The 26362-nt window shown below is 49.9% G+C and overlaps 11 protein-coding genes across 11 annotated transcripts, besides 2 other annotated features; 5 read left to right on the forward strand and 6 right to left on the reverse strand.

Annotated features, from left to right (window-relative positions):
- Positions 1-1263: 1263 nt before the first annotated feature.
- FPSE_11823 (uncharacterized protein) lies at positions 1264-2914 on the forward strand (the record flags this gene model as incomplete). The annotated part of the gene is made up of 3 exons (XM_009264940.1): positions 1264-1775; positions 1832-2818; positions 2884-2914. The coding sequence occupies 3 exons, from the start codon at positions 1264-1266 to the stop codon at positions 2912-2914; spliced, it is 1530 nt and encodes a 509-aa protein (XP_009263215.1).
- A 385-nt stretch (positions 2915-3299) lies between these two features.
- Positions 3300-4961, reverse strand: FPSE_11822 (uncharacterized protein; the record flags this gene model as incomplete). Its single annotated transcript, XM_009264939.1, has 4 exons — positions 3300-3995; positions 4048-4358; positions 4429-4836; positions 4892-4961. 4 exons carry the CDS (start codon positions 4959-4961, stop codon positions 3300-3302), a joined length of 1485 nt encoding a protein of 494 aa, XP_009263214.1.
- Positions 4138-4268: a microsatellite.
- A 1285-nt stretch (positions 4962-6246) lies between the features above and the next one.
- FPSE_11821 (uncharacterized protein) lies at positions 6247-8496 on the forward strand (the record flags this gene model as incomplete). The annotated part of the gene is made up of 2 exons (XM_009264938.1): positions 6247-8250; positions 8308-8496. The coding sequence occupies 2 exons, from the start codon at positions 6247-6249 to the stop codon at positions 8494-8496; spliced, it is 2193 nt and encodes a 730-aa protein (XP_009263213.1).
- A 364-nt stretch (positions 8497-8860) lies between these two features.
- Positions 8861-9293, reverse strand: FPSE_11820 (uncharacterized protein; the record flags this gene model as incomplete). Its single annotated transcript, XM_009264937.1, has 3 exons — positions 8861-8900; positions 8978-9109; positions 9175-9293. The coding sequence occupies 3 exons, from the start codon at positions 9291-9293 to the stop codon at positions 8861-8863; spliced, it is 291 nt and encodes a 96-aa protein (XP_009263212.1).
- A 2297-nt stretch (positions 9294-11590) lies between these two features.
- Positions 11591-11614: a microsatellite.
- An 814-nt stretch (positions 11615-12428) lies between these two features.
- On the forward strand, positions 12429-13482 carry FPSE_11819 (uncharacterized protein; the record flags this gene model as incomplete). Its single annotated transcript, XM_009264936.1, has 5 exons — positions 12429-12489; positions 12555-12861; positions 12917-13158; positions 13216-13286; positions 13345-13482. 5 exons carry the CDS (start codon positions 12429-12431, stop codon positions 13480-13482), a joined length of 819 nt encoding a protein of 272 aa, XP_009263211.1.
- Positions 13483-13945: 463 nt separating this feature from the next.
- Positions 13946-14512, reverse strand: FPSE_11818 (uncharacterized protein; the record flags this gene model as incomplete). Its single annotated transcript, XM_009264935.1, has 1 exon — positions 13946-14512. One exon carries the CDS (start codon positions 14510-14512, stop codon positions 13946-13948), a length of 567 nt encoding a protein of 188 aa, XP_009263210.1.
- A 382-nt stretch (positions 14513-14894) lies between these two features.
- On the reverse strand, positions 14895-15528 carry FPSE_11817 (uncharacterized protein; the record flags this gene model as incomplete). The annotated part of the gene is made up of 3 exons (XM_009264934.1): positions 14895-14930; positions 14999-15059; positions 15149-15528. 3 exons carry the CDS (start codon positions 15526-15528, stop codon positions 14895-14897), a joined length of 477 nt encoding a protein of 158 aa, XP_009263209.1.
- A 760-nt stretch (positions 15529-16288) lies between these two features.
- Positions 16289-18454, forward strand: FPSE_11816 (uncharacterized protein; the record flags this gene model as incomplete). Its single annotated transcript, XM_009264933.1, has 1 exon — positions 16289-18454. The coding sequence occupies one exon, from the start codon at positions 16289-16291 to the stop codon at positions 18452-18454; it is 2166 nt and encodes a 721-aa protein (XP_009263208.1).
- A 246-nt stretch (positions 18455-18700) lies between these two features.
- Positions 18701-22203, reverse strand: FPSE_11815 (uncharacterized protein; the record flags this gene model as incomplete). Its single annotated transcript, XM_009264932.1, has 5 exons — positions 18701-19107; positions 19162-21204; positions 21255-21887; positions 21946-22113; positions 22173-22203. 5 exons carry the CDS (start codon positions 22201-22203, stop codon positions 18701-18703), a joined length of 3282 nt encoding a protein of 1093 aa, XP_009263207.1.
- A 671-nt stretch (positions 22204-22874) lies between these two features.
- On the forward strand, positions 22875-24413 carry FPSE_11814 (uncharacterized protein; the record flags this gene model as incomplete). The annotated part of the gene is made up of 3 exons (XM_009264931.1): positions 22875-23006; positions 23054-23939; positions 23995-24413. The coding sequence occupies 3 exons, from the start codon at positions 22875-22877 to the stop codon at positions 24411-24413; spliced, it is 1437 nt and encodes a 478-aa protein (XP_009263206.1).
- Positions 24414-24536: 123 nt separating this feature from the next.
- Positions 24537-25594, reverse strand: FPSE_11813 (uncharacterized protein; the record flags this gene model as incomplete). Its single annotated transcript, XM_009264930.1, has 2 exons — positions 24537-25410; positions 25470-25594. The coding sequence occupies 2 exons, from the start codon at positions 25592-25594 to the stop codon at positions 24537-24539; spliced, it is 999 nt and encodes a 332-aa protein (XP_009263205.1).
- Positions 25595-26362: the final 768 nt, after the last annotated feature.

Here is a 26362-nt window from a genome sequence, read left to right on the forward strand (position 1 = left end):
GTAACACCGAGTCTTTGATCTTCTAGAATACACGAATGGATAAAGATAGTATCAATTGTCACAATCGAAGCAAGTTTTAGAGTCAAGATGTGACATTGTGTCGTGGAACACTAAGCTTTGATCGTAACTTGCCATATTGACAACAGGCTAAGCGGTCCTTGTCACCAGAAAGGATGGTAGTCAATGGTTTAAGTTGGTAGTATTCGAAATATCATGTCATCCCTTCTTCTTGGCATTTTGTCAGTAAGCAGCATCGAGGCTTATCACCAACACGAATGTTGGTATCTCGAAATGTCTCCTGCACCTCGATGACATGAAAACCAAATGCATACATATACCTTGCATATCACTCAGATCATTTCCATTCCCGCTGTACACGGTTACGGAAGCGATTGGCTGATCCAAATTGGATAATCTAAGAATGAGGACGTGTCCCATATTAAGTGTATTTTGACCATGTATGCGAATACGTAAGGTCGATGGCTGACTCCCAGGTAGTAGATAGGTAGTCATGTAGTTGCAGATGTTGAGGGTCTAGGACTGAACATCGCCAGCCGGACTACCTACTGATTCCAGAGGCACCACCCGAAATCTATTGGATTCGTTTATAGGTGGAAAAATCAGACATATTCGGAGTTCGTAGTATTATGAATAAACCAGTTACATGCACACTAGGATCAAGTCTTTTCTGTCGAGATGGAACATATCTCGGCATTAACCTTGGGCTAGAGCACTGAATGGAAGACCGCAACCTACCCCAGAGAAGGTTGCAAAAGCCTTCTTTAGGGGAACTGCAAATGTCAGGTTTACGTGGTTTTTTCCATTGAAAACAGCTTTCATATTTCAGAAAAACTTCTCACTTTTTTCAGTTACCATTCTATATTGATCGGTGCTCGACTCCTCGAACTAATAACAGCAGAGATTCGATGGTGGTAAGCTCTGAATCGATTGACAGCCGAAGCTCATCCGAATGAGGGGCATTTAATCCTTATCAGCTTATCGCGCCGTAATAGGTGTAGCGTAAGAGTCACAGCCATTTCGAGAGACTGCACACGAGGAATTTTGCCATCATCAAGGCGAAATACGTAAAATCTTGGCTCTCGACGACCTCAACTTCGAGAACCACTCACCAGATTTTGAAATCTTGGATTGTAATTTTCTCCCAATCTAAGCGACCGATTTTCCCACCCGAAACCGCCCTTTCGCTACCTCACGACCGAAAAACCACATCTGAAATACCGCCTGAACTGCCCCGCCTTCATCATGTCTACCAACGACGACCCCAAATACGACGACATCGGGTCCGAGTCTGACTCCGGAGAGTCTGTCGGCCACAACGAGGCTGCTGATGAGAAGCCCCTCAAGTCGGCTCTCAAGAAGTCCAACCCAGCTATCGCCGAGCCCGCCGCTCAAAGACCTCCTCTGCCCCCCCAAACCGAGCCCAAAGACCTCGACGTCGCCAGCTTGACTCCTTTGACACCCGAGATTATCGCCCGACAAGCTACCATCAACATTGGTACCATCGGTCACGTCGCTCACGGAAAGTCCACCGTCGTCAAGGCCATCTCTGGTGTCCAGACTGTTCGTTTCAAGAACGAGTTGATCCGAAACATTACCATCAAGTTGGGTTACGCCAACGCCAAGATCTACAAGTGTGATAACCAGGCCTGCCCTCGCCCTGGATGCTACCGAAGTTACAAGAGTGATAAGGAGGTTGACCCTCCTTGTGAACGAGATGGATGCGGCGGCACTTACAGACTATTGCGACACGTCTCGTAAGTTGAAAAACACATACTATATCTCCGTACAAGGTGATTGCTGACACTATCAGATTCGTCGATTGTCCCGGTCACGATATTCTCATGAGCACTATGTTGTCAGGAGCTGCTGTCATGGACGCCGCCCTTCTCCTTATCGCCGGTAACGAATCTTGCCCTCAGCCCCAGACCTCCGAGCATTTGGCTGCTATTGAGATCATGAAGCTCGACAAGATCATCATTCTCCAGAACAAGGTCGATCTTATGCGGGAAGAGGCTGCCCAGCAGCACTACCAGTCCATCCTCAAGTTCATCCGAGGAACTGTTGCTGGCAAGTCCCCAGTCATCCCCATCTCTGCTCAGCTCAAGTTCAACATCGATGCCGTCAACGAGGCCATTGTCAACACCATCCCCGTCCCTCCCAGAGATTTCAGCATCGACCCTCACATGATTGTCATTCGATCATTCGATGTCAACAAGCCTGGTTCCGAGATCGACGAACTCAAGGGTGGTGTTGCTGGTGGTTCCATTCTCCACGGCGTTATCAAGCTTGGTGACGAGATTGAAATCCGACCTGGTATCGTCGCCCGAGACGACAACGGTGCCCTCAAGTGTACCCCCATCTTCAGCCGAGTCGTCTCGCTCAACTCCGAGGCCAACGACCTTAAGTACGCTGTTCCCGGTGGTCTTATTGGTGTTGGTACCCGAATCGACCCTACCCTTTGCCGAGCCGATCGTCTCGTCGGTTTCGTGCTGGGTCTCAAGGGACGCCTTCCCGAGATTTACAGCGAGATCGAGGTCAACTTCTACCTCCTCCGTCGTCTTCTCGGTGTCAGGACTGCCGATGGTAAGCAGGCCAAGGTTGCTAAGCTGGCTAAGAACGAGGTTATCATGGTCAACATCGGTTCCACCTCTACTGGTGCCAAGGTTGCCGCTATCAAGAACGATGCTGCCAAGCTTGTCTTGACCAGCCCCGCCTGTACCAACATCGGCGAGAAGGTTGCTCTCAGCCGACGTATCGAGAAGCATTGGCGTCTTATTGGTTGGGCCACCATTGCTGCGTAAGTTTCTTCCCACATGCACTTTTATCTCCTAAACAGAACATTTCAACTAACTTTCCTCGCAGCGGTGTCACACTCGAGCCTAGCACTTCTTAAAAGATTCATGTAGACCAACGAAAGAATTGAACGTAATTTCCGCACGATTTTCCGGCTACGTGATATGCCGAACTCGAGGACGCCAAGTTTCCCAGAGCAGGGTTCTCGAAGGCATTTTGAGTAGACGGTTGGCGCTGGACCAGGCATGGTGTTAAAAGTGGTCTTTTTCGGGAGCATGGGGGCGAGGAAAAAGGGGTTAGAAGAGTCCTGGTCGAACTGCCTCGAGCACTTGTGACTAGCGGACAAGATGTGTAGCTGCGTTTGTATGCATCAAGCAAGAGGTTACATCAACCTCGTAGGGAAAAGAGCAAAAGTCTTCTCCAATTGGCCATAGCAGGAAGAAGAAATTATCATGACCAAACCTCCAAGAATTATATTACAATGTCTATTTGCGAACCTTGCGCGCGTGCTTGACCAAGTTTTCTATAACCCCCTCAAAGGCTTCCCTATCGCCAATCTTTTCGTCTGTCCTCTTTTTCCAATACTCCAGCGCCTCCTTTGCTGCTTCTTCCAAACCTTGCAGTTTGGCGATATGAGCCTTGAGCTCATCATCAGTCATGCCGTCAAGAGCTTCATCCGTCGTTTGGCAAAGGTGACGAGCAGCCACGAGATCTAGCTCTGGCTGTGGTGGAGGGCCGCGGCGCTTCCTTGATGGCGCAGAAGGCTTTCCTTGAGTGTCGACTGACGTAGACGAATTATTGCCCTCGCCCTGCCGCAACCGGGAGACAGATCGAGAATCTGTAGAGTTCCGAGGAGAGAGCGTAGCGACATTCAATGACGGAAGGACAAGCTTCTTTTGCTTTGAAGCCGGAAGAATCTCGTCCAGATCGACAGGAACGCCGAGTGAGACAAGGAAGAGACGGCGTGTCCGGGAACGGATCCAGTCTGGAGGGGCAAGAGGCGGAGGCGCCACAAGTTGCGACCACAAAGATGCTGATCGTGGGGTAAAGAACACTGAGTCTTTGGATAGAGGTGGGAACTGGGGTAGGTCGAGCTCTTCTGGGGGAAATAGAGTAGCAAGGAAAGGTTCCAATGCATTGAGGACTCCTTCTGCATCGACACCGTCGAAGTCGGGTATGGGCTGGATGATAGTAAGTAGCTGTAGCAAAGACATAACTTTCGGGTCATCTTACAAATGGTAATGTAGATTGCGGCGTGGGTTGTGCCGCAGCAACAGGTGCTGGAGTTTCTGCTTCTTGGAATCCGTCCTCAAAGTCGTCGAAATCATCGTCCTCATTACCCTCTTCAAAATCGTCAAAGTCGTCACCGAACTCATCGTCGCCATTGTCTTCATCTTCGTTATTGTCATCATCATTCTCTTCCTTGTCGTCATCTTCATGGTCACCGTCACCATTTTGCAAAGGAGAAGCCAGAACGCTAGGTTCCTCGGAAGGTTCATCTTGTAATTTCGTGTTTGCAGAATCGGGCGAGGGTGTTGAATTATCTACGCGAGCGAATTTCAGCGGTCAATGAACATTCTTGTGTGCTTGTTTAGGACTTTGCTACTCTCGTACCAGAATTGCTTTCCACATTTGTGCTCTCGCCTTGAATCTCCTTGATCTGCCCATCAGAAGCCACAAGAATATCCGGGGATGCATCTGCCCTGCGCCTCTCCTCGTACTGAATGGAATACGATCGGCTTCTGGCTCCAGGAAGCTCAGGAGCCTCCTCTACGACGGTCGTGGGAGGGCTGACTTTGGGAGTCGGGGGAGCGTCTGCGGCTGTTTCTGGGGCAATTGCGATCTCGTCAGGCTGAGCATCTTGTCCTCGCAACTCATACGCCTGAGTACCGGGAACCTCGCCGTGCGAAGGTTGATCATCGACTTTTTCGACTCGGGTTATGGGAATTGGCGAGCTGATCCTGGGGCTCCCAGAACCAGAAGCAGCATCCGTAAATTGGTCATCGGACTCGGATTCCTCAGCTACATCATGTCAGCACAGTGAACTGTCGATCTGAATAGCAAGTGGTGTCCGTACCAAGCTCGTGGGCTCCAGGGTCCTCAACGGGACTACCCTTGGGAGGCTCGAGCTTCTCAGCGTCTGTCATGATGACGGAATTCGGGAGGGATCGCTGCTTTGAGCTCTACAGCATGCGGTATGGATAATCGAAGTCGAGCCGGAGGGTGTCGTGGAAGTCTATGCAGGGGGGATAAGTGTCACAGAGACGCCGATTGACCAGAGGCCGCGTAGAGTAATTTCAAGACTATCAGAATGACAGAGTAAAAGCTCTGCTTAGGTATGATCAATATGTTTGTATAGTATTTGAAAGGAGTTCATCGAGGACTCTTGAAGTTGATCTGGAGCTTCCGTCAAGTGGGCAAGTGCCATCACGTGGGGCTTTGCGCGGCTCATCCATTCACATTGGCTTTTTGATTTATCCCTGCATCAGCTTAGTCTAGAACACGACAGGGACACCGAATTTGGGCAGGATGGCACAACCTCTGCGAGAATACTTGGCAGGTCACTGCATTAGCATAGGCTGTCGTGAGACTAGATGAAACCTGGAATAGACGATGGCATAGTAAAGTACGATGCTTGTCGATTTTTCTTTGCTGATCTTATAGAATCCGGAACCTTTAGCTCGGAATGCATACATGTGCTGTCTGGGGAGAAATACTACTGCCCAGGTCAATGGTACTCCGTTCTAGGTATACTTGATGTTATGCACTTTACCTGAATGAAATGTACTGTATTGCAACACCCTTCTGTCTCATTATGTGTCGCTCCATATAGTAAATCATTGTCTTATCTCACTACCTAGTAGATAGAAGACCGACTAAAGACAGAGACTTGTTAGACAGAATAACCTCTATCCATAGTTGATATCTCGACTTTCACTTTAAGGAACATCGTCGCTACTATGTACTCACACCATTAGTAAATACCTTCAATCAACAATAGGGTACCTCACTAGTTTAATTCTTGGTAATAATAATCGAGATGTATTTTAATACCGCGTGATGACTCTTAATATTTATCTACATCGAGATCACCACAAGCAACCCGAAGCATCACCGTCTTAAACGGACTTGCCAAATGTCTGAATGCGGTTTAGCTCAGGCACGGTCCAGACAGACGGTGAACGTTCACCTCAAAACGCGTATCCACAAAAAAAGCTCCCAAATGCTATGGACCAGCCTTCAATAAATCCGTTGCCATCAACGACCACAATCTCGCATCTCGACTATCGCAGTCATCATCCCAGGTCCCATTTTTGACCATCGGGAAACTTCTTCTCCGACGTGCTAATCCCCTTTAAAGTCGTCTCAGATAGACCGCGACCGACAATTCTTCCGATTCGAGCCAGCTGATCACCAGCCTCAACCCCCAAGATGTCGTTCAGTTTCGGCAACACAAGCTCTTCGGGCGCATCCAACAACAACACAACATCGACTGCGCCGGCATCAGGAAACCTCTTTGGTGCTGCTACTGGAAGCCCCGGCTTCTCATTCGGCTCGATCGGTGGTTCCGCCGCCGGCAACAACTCAACACCTGCCAGCAACAGCTCAAGCAACTTGTTTGGTGGTCAACAAAGCGGCGCAACAACTCAGAAGCCCGCTGGGGGTCTGTTTGGTGGCGGCGCGACCGCGTCCAATACCACTACTACCCCGAACTCCAGCGGAATCTTCGGCGGTGGCGGCTCTACTACTCCTGCGACAGGCGGCCTTTTTGGAGGAGGTGCTTCTACAACACCCGCAGCAACCACGGCTCCTTCAAGCGGCGGAATGTTTGGCGGCGGCGGTGCCGCTAGCTCTACTGCACCGGCTTCCGGAGGACTGTTTGGAAACGCAGGAAGCAACGCAAGCAAGCCTGCGGCCGGTCTTTTCGGAGGCGGTGGCTCCTCTACTCCTGCTAGCAGCGGTGGTGGTCTGTTCGGTCAGAACAACGCCAACCAGGCCTCGACAGCGACCTCATCAGCTGCACCAGCATCAGGTTTGTTCGGAAATGCCACCACTGGAGCTGCTACTCCTGCCAAACCTACCTTTTCTTTGCCGTCTACGACACCAGCTGGAGCACCCCCTATCGATGCCGCCAAGCCCGCTGGAGGACTGTTCGGCAACACAGGTGCCCAAGCATCGTCTGGAGCATCTGGCCTTTTTGGAAATGGAGCCAAACCGGCCGCGACTTCAGCTTCTTCTACCCAGCCCAGCACAACTGCCTCAGCAACACCCGGTGGCCTATTTGGGGGAGGTGCACAGTCTGGAAGCAGCGCTCCTGCTGGAGGACTCTTTGGTGCTAAGCCAGCATCTGCTCCCGCTCCCGCTCCCGCTCCTACCTCTGGTGGACTGTTTGGAGCAAAGCCTGAGGGTGCTGCCCCTGCTGCGACTCAGGGAGGAAGCTCAACTCCTGCTGCCACTACGCCTTCCCTGTTCGGTGCTAAGCCTGCAGCTGCCGCAGCCTCGACCCCAAGCTCAGCACCATCTGGTGGTCTCTTCGGCGGTGGCGGCGCAACAACTTCAGCTGCACCCGCAAATTCCACGACAGCGACAGCCGGAGGACTATTTGGAGCCAAGCCCGCGACAACCACAGCTTCTGCAACAACTCCTGCTGCAACTACAACTACAACCGCTGGTGGTCTTTTTGGCGGCGCTCCTAAGCCCTCTACTGAAACATCTACACCAAAGCCTGCTGGTGGTTTATTCGGAGCTGCTGCTAGCAGTCAAGCAACAAGCTCGACAGCTACCACCACTGCAGCCACTGGGGCATCGACGACCACTTCCGCCCCAGCATCAAGCTCTGCCCCTGCTTCGGCTAGCAGTTTGTTCGGCGCGAAGCCAGCTGCAGATGCCAGTAAGGACGCAGCTAAACCCGCGACTACCAGTACCACTCCCGGTCCTCTAGGCGCTTCCACCACTGGCCCAACATCCCAGATGGCGCGCCTCAAGAACAAGACTATGGAAGATATTGTAACAAGATGGGCATCAGACCTTTCCAAGTACCAGAAGGAATTCAAGGAGCAGGCGACTACTGTGTCCAAGTGGGATAGAAGCCTTGTGGACAACGGCGAGAAGATTCAGAAGCTATACCTTGATACTTTTGAAGCCGAGCGAGCGAGCCACGAAATCGAGCGACAGCTTGCTGCCGTGGAGAGTCAACAGGACGAGCTCGAGGCATGGTTGGATCGATACGAGTCCGAGGTCCAGGATATGTTTGCCAAACAGCTGGGTCCTGGCGAGCAATTGGCTGGACCTGACCAGGAGCGCGAGCGTACGTACAAGCTTGCGGAGAAGCTTACACAACAATTGGACGAGAAGTCGCGCGATCTGTCCAAGATGGTTAAGGAGATTAACGACATCTCTGGTACATTGAACAAGGGTGCTAAACCCGAGGACCCTGTAAGTTCCATGCCATTTTCAGTTTCAAGAACAAACTTTGCTAACCCGTTGTTGCAGCTGAGCCAAATCGTTCGTGTTCTCAACGGCCACCTCACACAGCTGCAATGGATCGATGCTAATGCCTCATCGTTGCAAGCCAAGGTGGCCGCTGCTCAGAAATCAAGCAGTAACCTAGGAAGCCACTATACTGGCTCGGATAATGATGCGGCGGAGAGCTTCTATCGCTCATACATGGGACGACGATGAAGGGAAGGATTGTAATTGTTGGATTGGAGTTTTAGGCAAGGAATCCAGGTAATTCTTTATCGAAGATGAAATATGATACAAAGCATGCGTAGCCATAGCGACATGGTCAGTAATCAGGATGTAGAAAAGACACCTGGAACTTGAAACATTGGAGAGTGCAAACGTGTAGATATTCTTGTACACTAGTTTAGACTATGGAAAAGTCAAGCTCTGAATGAATTGCGATTTCATGTTGAGTTTCGTCAACTGATTACTGTAACATGTCATTGCGATCTTGGCGAGCCGGTTTTGGTCTCGCTGAATTCTGATGGTTTCCCCCCACTCGCTTTGCCTGATTTATCCGGTGATCCGTAGTATGAGTTGCTTAGTGCTGCTCGCCGCCCTGCTCCTTTGTGATCTCATCACTATGGAAGAATTGAAGTTAGTGACTGGCTCAATTCAGATGCTCGAGCATAGCGCAGGCGGTAGATGGGGATCATACATGTGCTTGGAGAGACGGTCAAGGTGCTGCTGCTGCTCCTGGAGCTTCTTCTTGAGCTCAATGAGCTTCTCCTTCTCACGCTGGCGGATAGCGTAATCCTCGCTGGCCTTCTCACGTCGCTGGAAAGCATCACTAAAAACACGAGTGTTAGAAATGCGCAACCGCAAAACCAATTGGTTTTCTGCTTCAAAACTCACCCAGAGCCTCCAGAAGGGCGGGGAGCTCCAGTAGCACCCTCAGTCATGACGCGGGGAGTGGTAGAGAAGCATCGAATGGGTCGGAAGGCGGCTGCCTGGCGGAAAGATGTGCGAAGCATGATTGCGAAGTAGATGTGGTTTCTTATTGTTACTTGCTAGGAACAAAAGATCAGTTGGAATTGAGGATCGTGGTTTGTTTTGTAGCCGATGACGTTGCCGCGCTGGTGGGAGAGCCGAGATGATCTGACGACAGGTGACAGTGAGCTTCTGGGTCGGGATAAGCGTTGCAGCTCAGCTCCACGATAGGCCTTTACCTGAACTTTGGCCTGCGCAAGACATATCAGGCAAGTAACCACTTAACAAAATTGGGTCAATGGCGGTAATTCCCGGCGGGCCCTTTGGGAAGCTCGGATCTGACTGACCATCCGCGAGCATCCAAGACATCGGAAATCAGCCCGTGCCTGACAACCTGATGAGGTGGATTACCCTGCATTCAACAAAGTGTTACTGATCTGATGCACGCCATTTTGTTCCCGTACCGCTGTATTCGGATACCAGCTCGAGCCTCAAAGCACATGTCTGGTACCTTTGCTGCTTGAAGCTGAAAAGCCTTGAATGACATCAGAGCTCGTGTCAAGTGGGTACACCCCGACACTGTATCCTGGTACGTATGAGAAGAGACTCAGCTTTGCGTAACAACAAACAAGGCCTTGTCCGGAGGGAATCTCAAACAGATATCACCAGTTTATCGCTGCAAAACATTATGTGGCACATGATTGGGATGAACTGCTAATACAGTGCACTGATCGGTTGATATGCTACTTTTGTACTCAGAAGCTTTATTCCCACTCAGTCAAGTTACTCTACGTCTAAAGACTGGGTTGGCTTTGCTTAGAAGCTTCTGGTAGTGGATTCAGAATCGGACGACAAAGACAAAATCTTGGTTCTAGAAAAACAATAGCCTGAGAGTCATATTTATTCATTATGCGGCTAAGCCTGGTCAAGAGTGTGGCAGAAACCGGGTTACAAGCTGGTAATGTTTGTGCTGTGGTAACCATGAGTTTGTATGTACAGAGCCTTCATGCTTTGCACATTCCAGTCAGTCGGAGCCCTGTACAACTCAACTTCCAACACAAAGAAAGTTGGACGAAAGAATGCTCAACCCAAGCAAGATCAAAAGTACAGTGTTTTATTCTTGGTTATCCATATCCACACTATGCATGCATACATACAACCTGAAACCATCGTGAGGCACTGGTCGTTGACAGGCTCATGGTATACATGTTTATACAATACTTTGCAGAGAGCATGATGATAGTGATAAGCCAGAATGAGGCCAAACCGGACAAAGAGAAACAGCCCTACAGTACAATTCCTTTTACCAAGCATGACAATAGGCATTGTGATTGAGCGTTCCTGTCGCACATTGAAGTTTCGTGTCGGCACTTGTGTGGCTGTTTCGGAGCACACCAACAGACAAGATAGCGTGACAGGACAAAGGAGGTTGGTCGCATGATGAGGATGATGACATTTGACACTTTTGGACCCCTCTTTCTACCTGAGTACCTATGCTTGGGAAGAACCTTACCTGTGAAGTAAATCTACCTCTAATCAAACCGTCTAACTATGGCTCAGCCGTTATTGGCTTATCTTTATCTTTCCACAGGCACCTGAAGCAAACGGCTTCTTGTCTCGACTATAGTTGATTCTTGTCTGATCGAGCTGGACTCATCACAGTGCTTTTGAAACCTTTAATTAAAACCAGGACCATGATCCAAGTACTAATTCAACTTGGATCCTGCAGGGACTCTACGATCAGAGCATGAGGCAATGACGATGCTGGTAAGGCAACTCATCGGTAAGGTACCGGGGCCTAGTAATAAGACACCAGATCTACCGCCATTCATCCACGTGAGAGAGACCTTAATAGAAGAAGCTCGTTCAGTTATGCAACGTAGAATGAATGATGGACCAAAGATGCACTGATTGGGCATGAAGCATGAATTAGAGATAATTAACCCACTGGAGTTCCAGGGCACAGCTCATCATCGTCACACTCACAGGCTGGCCGCCTCACAGCCCAGTGGGGTGGAAGCGGGGAGTAGGTAGGGGGGAGTGAGTCTGAGGTGGGGTTTCCTGACGCTCGCTGGCACTGGCAACGCTGGCACTGGCTGGCACTGGCACGGCATGTCAATTGGCAGTGACCAGCAAAGGTGCCCCTTCCCAGGCTGATCCAATATCATCTCTAGGAGCTTCCGTCACCCAAAAGATGCCCATGCGCCCAAGCCCATGCCTGGTCCAGCCCAGCCCAGCCAAGTCTCATCCCCAACAACACTCCCCCCGTTCCCGTCAATCCTACCAGCTCCTCGCTGTCCAGTTCGTCCCGCAAAACCAAAGCCACTTCTTTTTTTCATCTCTCTACTTTACTCTACTCTACTCTTGGCCTTCCATTCTGTTCGCCGTCCACCAACTATCTTTCCTTCAACTGAAAGCTTCTTCTCAGCTGAATTTCGTTATTTCCCCTTTCCTTAACAACCCTTGAAATCTAAACCGCACGACTTCAGGTACGTAGTATGCACCGCTTCACCCTTTCTGTTTTCATATCATATTGTGGTGTTTCTTTCCATCAAGAGAATCCTGTTCATCACGATTATCTTGTCCTTTGTGTTGTTTGATTGTTTTGTTGTGTCCTTTCCCCTCTGTCGTCATTACCCCCCCCTCAAAAATGAAACGGACACGCACCCGTTATTCCCCCTTGAACCATCTTCGACCGCCTCAAACACCACGAATAAGACAAATCGCCTTGCTTCTATTACCGACGATACCGGATACCAAAATCGAAGAGCATCTCAACCATCACTGCTGCGTTGCTCGTCGCTGTTGCTGTCATCCGTATTCAGGAGGCCGTCGTCTCAGAAACCCCTCCGCCACTTGACAGCCCAAGAGCGGGGAGCCTCACCGAATCGTCGCCGCCGCCCGCTCTAGCCACGCACTAGGCGCGCAACTGCTCTCCCTGTTTATCGCTTAAGACGATCCATCGACTTATCGCCCCTCGCCCACTTCGCAGCTTCACTCATCATTCCACCATTGTCTTTGAGCAACGTCCATACGAATTTGCGATTCCTCGATTCTTTTCACACGTCCATTTGCGCCCACCTCTACACATACCGCCTTCATATTTTATTTCGTCTGACAAGCTTGATCACCCCTTTTACTAACCCACCTTTGAACTACAGTCGCCAAACACCGCCAAAATGGGTCACGAAGATGCTGTCTACCTTGCCAAGCTCGCTGAGCAGGCCGAGCGATATGAGGGTATGTTTTCGGAATCGATCTCATCTATTTTTCACGCGCTAACAAAGGGCGCGCGCCTATCGCAGAGATGGTCGAGAACATGAAGATTGTCGCCGGTGAGGACCGAGATCTCACCGTCGAGGAGCGAAACCTTCTCTCCGTTGCCTACAAGAACGTCATCGGCGCCCGCCGTGCCTCCTGGCGCATAGTCACCTCTATCGAGCAGAAGGAGGAGTCAAAGGGCAACTCTAGCCAGGTTACCCTCATCAAGGAGTACCGACAGAAGATCGAGGCCGAGCTTGCCAAGATCTGCGAAGATATCCTCGAGGTCCTTGACCAGCACCTGATCCCCTCTGCCAAGTCTGGCGAGTCCAAGGTTTTCTACCACAAGATGTAGGTGCAAACCGGCTGGTGTTCATTCGCAAACCGTTATTAACCAGTTCTGCAGGAAGGGTGACTACCACCGTTACCTCGCCGAGTTCGCCATTGGCGACCGTCGCAAGGACTCTGCCGACAAGTCCCTCGAGGCCTACAAGGCTGCTACTGAGGTTGCTCAGACCGAGCTTCCTCCCACCCACCCCATCCGCCTTGGTCTCGCCCTCAACTTCTCCGTTTTCTACTACGAGATCCTCAACGCTCCTGACCAGGCTTGCCACCTGGCTAAGCAGGCCTTCGATGATGCCATTGCTGGTACGTCTCGAGAACTACTTATCGTTGATTCACAGCTTGCTAACCTAAAAATCACAGAGCTTGACACTCTGAGCGAGGAGAGCTACAAGGACTCTACGCTGATCATGCAACTGCTCCGAGACAACCTCGTAAGTTTTCTAACAACCTTCTGTCCCAAAGTTATGATGGCGACTAACACTGTAACAGACCCTCTGGACCTCTTCCGAGGCCGAGACCTCCGCTGCTGGTCAGGCTGAGGCTCCCAAGGAGGATGCTCCTGCTGCTGCCACCGCTGAGGACGCCCCTGCTGCCCCTGCCGCGGCTGAGGAGCCCAAGGCCGAGTAAGGGATTGTCAAGTGTGTTTTATCTATGCAGTTGTCGGGCGGACTGGTGTCTACGGAGTGGACGGAAGACCTCGTTTTTGATCAAGAGCTTCGGCATCGTTTCGGTATACAGACAAGCGCCAAGGAGGGGCTGACTTTACACCAACGGGCTAGCAAGGAGTTTGGAAGAGAGTAATTTTACGCTCTGCTTCTAGACTGTTAATGCGTTGGCCGTCTGGACAATAAAAATACCAAAATTACTTTCAATACACGACGATACATGATTAGTGATGACTTGAGGTTTGTGTGTGCTTTGTAGATTTCGACGTGGACCGAACGGTTAGTTAGGAGTATGCGGCACCCCTTTGTAGTTGTCCATCATGTTAAAACTAAGTTGACTTGGACGTTATACCAGCCCGTTGACACCGTGGACCGGTTCCAGTTAAGCTCTCAACCCTCTTATATTACTGGGAGAGTTTGTTGGATTAAATTTTGTCTTTAGAAGCAGTACTTGAAGGTTGTGCATCGTCTTCATTTTCATCCAGTACGGCAAAGTGAACCCGCAGCCACAAGCTGCAATCAAGGCAGCCAACCACGAGCTCCCCCTCTTCACTCACTTCCTCCAAGTCAGCCTCACGAAACTCGTAGCTGTGCTCATTTCCGCATCGACAAGGACGGTACCAGCATTCTTGATTCTCATCGAAAGCCAAGTCATCCAGATCGACATTTTCTACGCCAGTCTGATAGGAGCCATCCCGGCCAGCTGCCCCGGTCGGGCGAGACACTCGTAGTGCGGCGTCGTAGGCGGCGCGGGCAGAAGGACTGGAAAGAACGTTGAGTGCCGTGGTGATTTGATCAACAGTGAAGAAAACTGATGATGGATCTGAGTTTGCGACTTTGTCTGGGTGGTTACGGAGGAGGGCCCGATGATAGGCGCGCTTTATGAGGGGCGTAGAGTCATGTTGGGTGTCGAGGAGAGCAGATGTAATGTTGAGAACCTGGTAGTGCGTGGCTGTGCCAGCCGACGAGGATATAGACTGCGAAGATGTCATGATATGTTTCCGTTTTCTGGGAAAGGCACTTGACTTGTCACAGCCCGATTATCTGAAAAGTTGAAGGTTTCTTTTCTTTGTATCACGTGATAAGATTCGGCCTTCAAGATATTGAATTTGTGTAAGTATCATGAGCATTGGAAAATCTGAATTGATGACTGCAGAGATTGAGTTATCTTGCTGGAAGTTAGGTTTACAGTACCCCTCGCAAGGCAGGGTTGCTTGATGGACAGATGGTTTGATATCACAGTGGGAAGCCGAGTCTCGATTGATGCGTAGCAAGTCTTTTGACAAGATCGTTGTAGATGTTCTTGTACATAAAAATACACGGGTAAATGTACAGGGCGCACGAAAGCAGTCATTCCATCTGTAGTCTTCTTGTTTATTTGGGGAACTTGGTCCATCCGTATTTGCCCACCTATCGAGTAATGTTAGCAATGCAGGCTCACAACAGGGGACGTATAGCTCGAGTTGGCCGTGACTTACCCTCTTCCAGCGCTTGATGAGACTGGGCATATCCAGCATTGCCTTTCTCCTCTTCTCCATCCTATGATGCCGTTAGTCATTGCCGTCCCATTTCCCAGCCCGGAACATAGCCAGTATGCAACCAAGGCCATGGCAAAACCACCAACGTACTTTGCAATCATGTGTCGTTCGTGAATGTGACCCTTGACCTTCTGTCCCACACCAGTACCCTTGACTCTTAAACCATGCTCAACCCGATGAGCCAACTGGTACTCGGTGGCCTTGCGTGTATCAGGTAGCAGATCCTCAACACCGTTGTCACGGGCCATCTGGACCAGCTCAGCCTGGCGTCTATTCGAGTATATGGGATCCTGCCATTTTCCTGTCACGGGGTGCTTGTAGAAGCGGAAAGGGTTTGGTCTGTCCTCCTGGTATCGAGTCTTGGGGGCGTTTTCGGGGAGGATGGCGGCGGGGGGGTATCGGGCGAAGAAGCGCTGCAGAGGAGCGGGCAACGACTTGGCGAGGCCAACTAATTGCGATGCTGAGGCCATGCTGGGTTTTGCTGTGGTGGAAGCCTGTCAATTCGAGCACCCCGGAAACTGGAGGTTAGATCACGAAGCTCTTCAATCCTCGAGGCTGCAGTGTGGTGTCGGATGGTGTTGATTTTTTTATGGGCCACGGTAAACATGTGCTTTGATTGGTCGGATACATAAATCTACACCTCAGCCTTGTTGAACATCATTGATTACCAGTCATCACTCTAATACTAAATGTCTGGGTTTATTGCCTGATTTTTAAAGACATTGTATGCAATCTGAGGCCATGATTGCTTAAAAATACCACATAATTGCATCGAATAAAACTGGCAGCTCATGTCGTAGACGTGAACACCAACATGTACATATCCATACATGTACCTACAGATAATGCATGCATATACAATATATTTTCCCTCCAAATATAGATGCACTTGGTCAATGTATGCAGAATAAAAGGACCTACTGGATCGCATATAATTAATACTAGGTAGACACAGTCATTTATTTTTGCATCGCAATTTTCCATGTCAATCAATCTCCAAAACGTCAAGTTTCATGAAGCATGACCAATGAAGAGCAAGGCGATGCACAGCCACACGTCACAACAGCCACATAGACCTAGCCTTTCTATCAATCGTCATCTTGAAGCAGGCACTCATAACCAAAACCATAATAAATAGTTGCCTGGAACTTTACTGCTTCGAATCAAAAACAAGGACAAGGCTTGGTTCGGACTTCTCAAATTTCCTCTTTACACTCAACTCGCATCAAAATGCCCCTCGACATCGAAGAGCTATTGCGCAAAAAGAAGGCAGCTGATACCGCTGCCGCGAAACCTCGATTTATCCCAAAGGCCGAACGAGAACGACTGGCAGCCGAGAAAGCAAAGAAGGAAGAGGACGACAAGAAGCGCAAAGCTTCTGAAGAGGAGCAGAAGCGAAAAGAAGAGGAACAAAAATGGAGATCAAATGGATCATCAAGACCTAACGAATCCAACGGATCGGGGCGCGTGCCTACAGGTCCCAGATCCATGAATGACGGCCGAGATGATCGAGAACGCGATCGCGATCGCGACCAAGGACGAGGGCGAGGACGAGGAAAGGATAGGAAAGGAGACAAGCAAGGAGTGGGAGCTGACAAGCAGTCGGCGGAAGACATTGAAGCTACTCTTCTACGGTCTCGATACCTTGGCCCACAAGTGAATCAGCAATCCAACTTCTCTGCAAAGAAGAAGCGCATGCGAACGACGGAAAAGAAGTTCAATTTCGAATGGGATGCAGATGAAGATACTTCTCGCGACAACGATCCGCTATACGACCGGCAGACTGCAGTCAGCCATAACGGATCATTTGCTGGTATCGGCGGTGAATTCGACGATGGGGCCGAGGAACGAGCGCGCAAACGAGCGAAAATGATCGCGCAAAGAGACCCCGAAAACGGAAAGGAGAGAGCGGAGGGTATCATGGAGGACTTTTTCCGAGCACGCGACAAGGCGAGACAACGAGCGGATCGAAGAGGACTGGGTAAGCACTGGTCTGAAAAGTCCCTGGATGACATGCGAGAACGAGACTGGCGTATTTTCAAAGAGGACTTTGGCATTGCTACCAAGGGCGGCATGATCCCTAACCCCATGCGCAGCTGGCAGGAATCAAATCTGCCACAACGCTTACTCAACATTGTTGATGATGTTGGATACAAGGACCCCTCACCTATTCAACGAGCTGCTATCCCTATCGCTCTGCAAGCTCGTGATCTTATCGGTGTAGCCGTCACAGGTTCCGGAAAGACGGCTGCGTTCCTTCTACCGCTACTTGTCTACATCTCCGATCTACCGCCCCTGGATGAGATCAACAAGCACGATGGTCCTTATGCTCTCATCATGGCCCCCACTCGAGAACTGGTCCAGCAAATCGAAACCGAAGCCAGGAAATTCGCAGGACCTCTTGGTTTCCGTGTTGTGAGTATTGTTGGTGGCCATCAAATTGAAGAGCAAGCATACAACCTACGTGATGGTGCCGAAATTGTCGTCGCTACACCAGGTCGTCTGCTTGATTGTATTGAGCGCCGACTTCTCGTTCTCTCACAATGTTGCTACGTGATTATGGATGAAGCCGATCGTATGATTGATCTCGGTTTCGAAGAATCCGTCAACAAAATTCTTGATGCCCTACCAGTCACCAACGAGAAGCCAGACACAGATGAAGCTGAAAATGCTCAAATAATGCAGCGCTACTTGGGCGGTAGGGATCGTTACAGACAGACCATGATGTACACAGCCACCATGCCACCTCTCGTAGAGAGGATCGCAAAGAAGTATCTCCGTCGCCCAGCCATTGTCACTATCGGTAACGCAGGCGAGGCCGTTGACACAGTTGAGCAGCGCGTCGAGTTTGTATCAGGCGAAGACCGCCGCAAGAAGAGACTTCAGGAGATCCTGTCTTCGGGTAACTTTGGGCCGCCTATCATTGTCTTCGTCAACATCAAGCGCAACTGTGACGCTGTTGCTCGAGATATCAAGCAAATGGGCTGGTCTGCCGTCACACTGCACGGTTCAAAGACCCAAGAACAGCGAGAGGCTGCCCTTGGCTCTGTCCGCGCTGGCCACACACAAGTTCTCGTCGCAACCGATCTTGCAGGTCGTGGTATCGATGTGCCCGACGTTTCCCTGGTCGTCAACTTCAACATGGCAACGAACATTGAGAGTTACACCCATCGTATCGGTCGTACAGGTCGTGCTGGAAAGAGTGGTGTGGCCATCACGTTCCTGGGCCCTGAGGATAATGAAACTATGTACGATCTCAAACAGATCTTGAGCAAGAGCTCCATCTCAAAGGTCCCCGAGGAGTTGAGGAGACACGAGGCTGCTCAGTCGAAGCCCGTACGTGGCGCCAAGAAAGACAAGGATGAAGGATCTGGGAAGGGAAACTGGCAGCACTAAAAGGCGTTTGTGATATTGGTCCAACTTGACAAGACAAAAAAGCCTGACTAAGGTCATTCATTATAATAGCAACTTTTACAACACCACGTCAAGTTGAGATTGAGCAAGAGTGAATTCACCTCGAGAATAGGATACTGTAGAGTGAGCTTAATCATAAAATTGTCATTTCCGCATCTCTTACTTTTCTACATTCGATAGGCATACTGGTCCAGTACACATCCTCTAAGCTTTTACTTTATCCAGCTTTTACTCCAGCTTCAGCTGCTCGAACTGCTTGATTGTCTCCTCGAAGCTGTTCATCTCCTGCTTGGCATCGGACAGCCTCTTCTCATCTGTCTCTCGGATGGCATCGGAAACCTTCTCGAGGTAACCAGGGTCATTGAGGATCTTCTCCTGCTTCTGGATGCTGCTCTTGGCCTTGTCGAGCTTCTTCTGAGCCTTGGCAATCTCGGCATCGATATCAACGCGGCCCTTGACGTGAAGGAAGACGGAAGCCTCGGTAGAGACGGGGTAGGCAACACATCCAGCGGGACGGCTGGCATCGGAGTCAAGGATCTCAACGCCCTTGATACCCTTGCCACTCAGACTCTTGATGGAAGACGCTTGCTCCTTGACAGTGGTGAGAGAGGTATCGTTGTAAGCCTGGATGATGACTGCAGAAGAATTAGTATTGGGACTCTCTCTTGTTTAGGGGCTATTGTGCTTACCTTCAGCCTCATCCTTGAGGGCATACTCAGCCATCAATGATCGAGCAGCCTTGGAGCAGCCAAGGACAAGCTCGTAAGCACGCTCAGACTCGGGGTCATCAAGCTTCTCATTGTATGTGGGGTACTTGGCAACGACGATGGACTTTGTCTGGTCTTCAGGCCGTCGGGGCATTCGCTGCCACATCTCCTCAGTAATGAAAGGCATGAAGGGATGGATCATGGTAAGAGCGGTCTCGAGAGCAGTGTAGAGAGTCTGGATAGCAGACTCACGCTCCTTCTCGGTACCGTCACGGATAATGGCCTTGGAGTTCTCGATGTAGACATCGCACAGCTCGTTGTACCAGTATCTGTAAACGATCAATGTCGACTTGGAGAACTCACGGTCCTCAATAGCACGGTTGATCTCCTTGGCAGCGCTGTTCATCTTGTGAAGAATCCATCGCTCAGCAAGGGTCTCGCCACGGGCGATACCTGACTTGGCGGGAGTGAAGTTTTTAGGAAGACTTCCCAAGACGTACTTGGTAGCCTGGAAAATCTTGTTACAGAACTTACGGTATCCGTGGATAACCTTGACATCCAGGTTGATATCAGTGCCACCAGTGGTAGCGTTGATCATGGTGAAACGCACAGCATCGGCACCACACTGGGGAATACCATCAGGGAAGGCAGTCTTCTGGTACTTGGTGGCCTTGGCGACCTCGTTAGGGTGCAGGTTACCCTGAGTGAGCTTGTCGTGAAGAGTTTGAAGCCCGACACCCGAAATAACGTCGAGGGGGTCGATGACGTTACCCAGGCTCTTGCTCATCTTGCGACCCTCGGAGTCACGGACAAGAACGTGGCAGTAGACCTCCTTGAACGGAACCTTGCCAGTCAACTTGATACCGAAGAAGATCATTCTGGCAATCCAGAAGAAGAGAATATCCCAACCTGTCTCAAGGACCTCTGTAGAGTAGAGCTTCTCAAGATCATGTGTCTGGTTAGGCCAGCCCAGGGTGCTGAAGGGCCAGAGACCAGAAGAGAACCATGTGTCGAGAACGTCTTCATCTTGCTCAAGAGTGTACGTTTTGCCAGGCAGGGCGGCCTTGGCCTTTTCCTCAGCCTCCTGTCGAGTTCGGCCGGCGAACCAAAGCTTCTCCTCGGGGATATCTTCAGCACCACCCTCAATCTTGGCAAAGTAGACGGGGCATCGGTGACCCCACCAGAGCTGCCGACTGATGCACCAGTCTTGGATGTCCTCGAGCCATCGATAATAGCTCTTCTCGGCGCTCTCGGGTCGGATCTTGATGCTACCGTCTCGTACAGCAGCAATGGCAGGCTCGGCGAGCTCCTTCATGCGGACCCACCATTGAGGCTTCATAATGGGCTCAATGATGTCCTTGGACTTGTCGCACAGAGGAACCTTCATGGCGTTGTCCTTCTTGTCGACGTAGAGACCCTTGGCCTTGAGGTCATCCTGGATGGTGTAACGGACGTCGAATCGTTTCTGACCCTTGTAGGCACCGGCGTTCTCGTTCATCAAGCCATCGTCAGTCAAGATGTTGATGAATTCAAGGCCGTGCTTCTGTCCGAGAGTGAAATCGTTGGGGTCGTGGGCGGGAGTGAGCTTGACAGCACCAGTACCGAACTCTCTGTCGACGTACTCGTCGGCGACGATAGGAAGCTTACGGCCCTCAATGAAAGGGTGGATGGCAGTCTTGCCGATGAGGTGCTTATATCGATCGTCCTTGGGGTGAACAGCGATGCCGGTGTCGCCCAGCATAGTCTCAATACGGGTGGTAGCGACCTCAATAAGCTCATCAGATCCCTCGACGGGGTACTTGAAGTGAACGATAACACCGAATTCGACCTTCTTGTCGTATCCAGGGACATCGAGCAGGGTGCGGCCGGTCAGTTCTTTGTTGACGACCTCAAGGTTAGAAAGCGTAGTGTTGAGCTTGGTGCACCAGTTGACAAGTCGGTTGGCTCGGTAAATGGTGCCCTCCTCGTAGAGCCTGACCCAAGTCTCAGTGACGGCAGCGGACAGGTTCTTGTCCATGGTGAAAGCTGGTAAAAGTTAGTGGCGCTATCTCTCACATATTTCATGGCTTGCATACCCTCTCGGCTCCAGTCATAAGATCCTCCCATTTTGCACAGAGTATTATTGATGCGCTTGTGATAGTCCTCCTTCCACTCCCAAACAGTGTTGACAAACTTCTCACGGCCAAGGTCATGTCGGGTCTGGCCATGTTTTCTCCAAAGCATGTTCTCGACGACACTCTGAGTAGAAATACCGGCATGATCACAGCCAGGAACCCATAAGGTGGTCTTGCCATGCATTCGACTCCATCGGATCATAAGATCCTGGAGAGACTCGCCAAGAGCGTGTCCCATGTGAAGGGCACCGGTGACGTTGGGAGGAGGATGAACAATGACGAACTTTCCTTCGTCCTTGATATTTCCATCAGGCTTGAATTCGGGTTTGAAGAAACCCTCCTTCTCCCACCAATCGTACCATGCGGACTCGACGGCAATAGGGTCGTATGCCTTGAAATTGGGGTCATCGAACGATCGGATTCGCTTCTTCTCACCCTTGGGGGTGTCCTCGACGTATTCGGGAATGGGCTCCTCCTCAGCCTTCTTCTCCTTGGGCTTCTTCTCCTTAGGAGCCTTGGGGGCGGCGACCGCAGCCTTTTGCTTCTTTGCTTCGAACTTGGCCTGCTTCTCGGCCTTCTTTCGCTCCTTCTCCACTGCGGTTTCAAGTCAGAGACATGTCGAGTAGGTATCCATTTGGAATGTTGCACATACACTCCTTCTCGGTCTTCACCTTGGGAGAGCCGCCGGCAGCAGCAGCAGCGCCGGCATCTTGACCAGAAGCATGAGTTTCGGTAGTAGATTGGGCGATCTCCTTCTTCTCCTGGGCGGGGACGGCTGGAGGAGTACTGGTAGCGTCCTGAATGCCCTCACTGGCGCCGACTATGGAGTACAATGGTTAGCTATTGGTCATGCGACCGAGGAGTGATGAGAGTACATACTGGGGTTTCCTCTGCCGCTGTTGGTCGCCATGATTGCTCGCGTGGTTGTAAAGGGTCGTCCTGGGGAAATAGATCGCACCCGGAGTGCTCGAACCGCGAGTCTAAACGTTGTGCCGGAGATGACTGAATGAAGCCCGTTTCTTGGGGGCTTCAAGCAATGACCTGCACGTTGAATTAATAAGTAGAGGTAGAGGGTGACTCAAGATCAAGTTGAGTCATGTTTCTATGGCGGGGGATAACTTTTAGTTGATGGAGGGGCAGGATGTGGCGTAGCCTGACAAAATAAGGCACAAATGTAACCTATCAAATATTTACAATTTTTTTGGTATACGTCCACATAATTGCTTCAGCTCTTTTAAGTTTCTTCAATGTTCTCTGATTCACTGCTGACATTTCGTGTCTCAAAAATTCTCTTCCCGGTGAAACAGTCACTAGGTATATTCCTCGAATTATATCGAGACATTCCCGGTCTGACAGAACGATACCGGACCTCCATGTCTTGAGACCCTTGAAATTATTGTGGCGCTCAGCCACATCTGGACATGTCTTGAAGTTGAGTGATGACATCCCAGACTTTGCAATCACTTTCAAGGCGTCGCTTTTAATAAATTGCGTTTTTCTGCCATTCAGACGAAATACTCTAGATACGTGTACTTGGTGGCTTGATTCCCAATCTCAACTTGCTACCTAGTCATTATCCCAATGGCCCTCCGGCTGGCATTGAGAGCTCCTAGGAGCTGTGTACTCAATAGCTTTTCTCACATAGCTCGAAGGAACTACTCGACAAGTAAAGAATCAAACTACTTTACTGTCGAGCTAAGTCCCAAATCAAAGGTCAACACTCTAGCAAATTGTTACTGAAAATCATTAACATTTCAAAGGATCTCTCGGAATTACTACAAACTGTCAAGTCTCAAATCAAAATCGCCAACCCTAGTCGTCATGATGCTGCGGTCATCCTAGCTACTCCACAGTATGCGCAATGGCTCGAGAAGGACAGCTTCATGGCAGAGTTTGTTGATCTACTCTCAGGATCTGAAAACCCGGAACAGTTTCACGTCTTGGGTGCTGTTGTCGATCATGTCGCTCCTCCAGTACCGAGCAACAAGCCCATCCAGGGGTTGTCTATCCTTCGTGGAAAACTTGACTCGATTCTTCCTGGCCTATGGACTCCAGAACCCCCAAAGGTTAGGGAGGATGCTGACAAAGTGGCAGCTATAACGATGGATCTTGGCAACCCTCACATCACCATTCCTCTCACCAACACAACCTTTCTGAATCATAAAACTTCAACACTCATCACTAGGCGTTATGATCTGTCGCAAAGCTCACCTAAACTAGTTGAGAAGAATGAAAAATATTCACAGCAAATATCGCTTCCTCTCGAAAAGAAGCTTCCTTCGATCAACGACCTTGGTATCTGGGCACCCCTCGTGCCCCTGACCCATCCTCGTGTGGTGACTGAGAGCTTTGGGAACATCGTGCGACGGGTTAGCGTTGAGGATGAATCTGTCCCTGCTTCAAATGAACTTGAGCCAGCTGTCGATGAATTGCATGTACGAAAGTCGGACCTGGTTCAGTCGCCAATGGGAATCTGGGCAATCATCACCCCTCCAACCTTTTCTCAGTCAGGCGATAACTCAAGTTCTGTTGATCCCGATCCTGAAGCAACGTTCAGAGATGGTAAAAATATCGCGGAGCTCGTTGCTTCCACGTCCGGCCACCTGGTCACCCTATACAAGCAGGGTGGCCGTCTATATCAAATTTGTACGAGACCTTCATGGCACACCTTCCTTTTAACCTACATACTAATAGTGTACAGTGAGCGGTGGTGGTGGCTGGGGCGCAAAGAAGGGTTTACTTTCACTCGACCCTCAGCGCACTCACTTTTCCCTGTCTGAAGAAGAAGAGATGCAAAGGTTTATTCAAGCCATGGATGGAGGTAACTTTGTCCCTGTGGGCTCCAAAATTCAATTCTTTGCGTCTACGGAGACCTCAGCCACTGAGTCACCTCGGGCCAAAGAGATGGGCGTGGTCTTCGGAACGGCCAGCAAGGTAGAGTCCGAGACTGATTCAGAGTCATCTCAGTCCGAGGCTCAGCTACTGGAAGATCACTTCGGCGCTCTTTCGAACGATGGCATTTTTGTCACTTCCTCCGACGCTGCCGCAGTGACGACTCCTGGGTTCAACAATGATTGGAGGCTCAATGTTCCTAACTCTCGAATTTACATCAGCATCTAGACATGAGGTGTAAGCCAGCTTGGAGTTGATGGTTTTATGTAAACTGTACTATAGAGATGTATATCTACCCCCTTCTAATGTCTGAAAGATATAGATATGTGTTCTAAGAGCGACCTGTTGTTGCTACTGCTCTGATTTCTTCTTCTTCTTCTGCAGGCCCTCAGCTGCTGCTGCTGCCACATCATCCACGGTGGTTCCGCGCTTTCTCTCACCAACCTTTTCCTGCCCAAGTACCTCATCTTCCGCAATATTTCTATAGACACTCGCAGCACCTTCGAACATGCCCTTGTCCCAACCTGCTTCTTCGTTAAAGGTAAGAGCGATTTCCTCCATCTCTCGAACCCAGCGATATGCTTTGGGTGGCATACCAGGCACGCCATTTTCAGCAGTGGCGAGGACAGATGGGTAGAGCGTGCCAAGCGCCTCCTTGAGGGCGTCCAAGACTCCAAGATTATGCGCCGTTGTGAAAGACTGAGTCGCAATAGCAGTGAATCCTTTGGTCAAGGAAGCGAAACACATCTTGAGTCCGCTTGCTGCGCCGATATCGGGGGAGATATACTTCATGTTCAGCACGGAAATGAGCCTCTTGCCATGAGGCAGTGAAGTCAACGAATCCGGTCCCGAGATGGGGATACTAGGACGGTACCAGTTGGAAAAGTCGGTGCTACTAGATGATTTTACTTCGGCATCGGATGATGCTGTCAGTTTTGGAGGCCGTCCCAGTATGCTTCCATCGACAAATCGTATAGGTACATTTCCCTGTTTGACAGACGCTGCAATTGATTTGATTGTTGAAGGCGCAACTGCATTAAGGTCGACCAGGTAACGCTCTTTCTTGCTTCCCGATTCCTTTACTGCTTTTACAATACGAGCGGCTGTAGCTTCAGCGTCCTTGGGTGGAACGATTGAGAGTATAACTGAGCTTTGCTGTATCAGCTCAGCATCAGACTCGAGGAGTTCAACTTGCGCGTCTCGAGCCCGTTCGATCGTATCTTGGCTAAGGGAATTGTTAATTTGTTGCCTTAACGGGCGGGGTGGCACAAGGGGGTCCATTACCTTCGACCAGAGATGTTAGTCGCAACGAGGAAACCATGGGCGATTAGCAGCTTTGCAACGCCAACGCCCATGTCGCCAATGGACAATAGTCCAATATTTGACTTAGCATCAACTTTGCTTGACATGATTATAGATACGAATGCAAGTATTGGTAGGTTATGAGTACCTATGTTTGAGATATTTACTTGATGGAGATGTATGGATGGAGGTGGGGGAACAGGGTAGGATAAGCCGCCCGTGTAAGTGACTATTCTAGCTGACTGTACTTAGCTCATTAGACAACATAGTTGGACATCAATAGCATCAAATACTTATTGAAATACATGGATGTAATCAACTTTAAAATGACTCAAATATTAATTGGTGAATATCTAGCTCAAATGACTAAGATTGTGTTATTAAATATTATGAGTGGCTGATTTCCCTTGCCGCAATTGTCGTTTAGTCTCATTGTTCAATAATAAATGATCTATATAGTTACAACATATAAGCTGGTGACTATCCTATTTCTCTAAACGCCACTCTTGTATATTATAACTTAAATTCCTTCAAACATTCGCATTGGTGCTGATCCCCTCCTCCCATGTCCTTTATAACCGCTCACAATGTCTGTTCTATAGCCTCTACTGTTAGTCCAACAGGGACTTTCCAGTGTGAGAGTATTCGGATCTTTGCTAGGGTTCTAGTTCTATAGGCTGTACATTGACCATAGAAATGGTGTAAGGCATGGAAAAAGCAAACAAAGTATTGTCTGCCAACCGGCGAGGTTGTAATAGTAGAGGCTGACTGTAGATACGATTGGCTTACGGGACACTATTAGCAAGCGAGGTCATGTAGTTAAATCATGACATTGTACCTGATATTCGATTTGCCTCCGATCTTCTTCTTCTTCT

The sequence above is a fragment of the Fusarium pseudograminearum genome, chromosome 4 (genome assembly GCF_000303195.2).
Source record: "Fusarium pseudograminearum CS3096 chromosome 4, whole genome shotgun sequence".
In the NCBI taxonomy this organism is placed as follows: domain Eukaryota; kingdom Fungi; phylum Ascomycota; class Sordariomycetes; order Hypocreales; family Nectriaceae; genus Fusarium; species Fusarium pseudograminearum.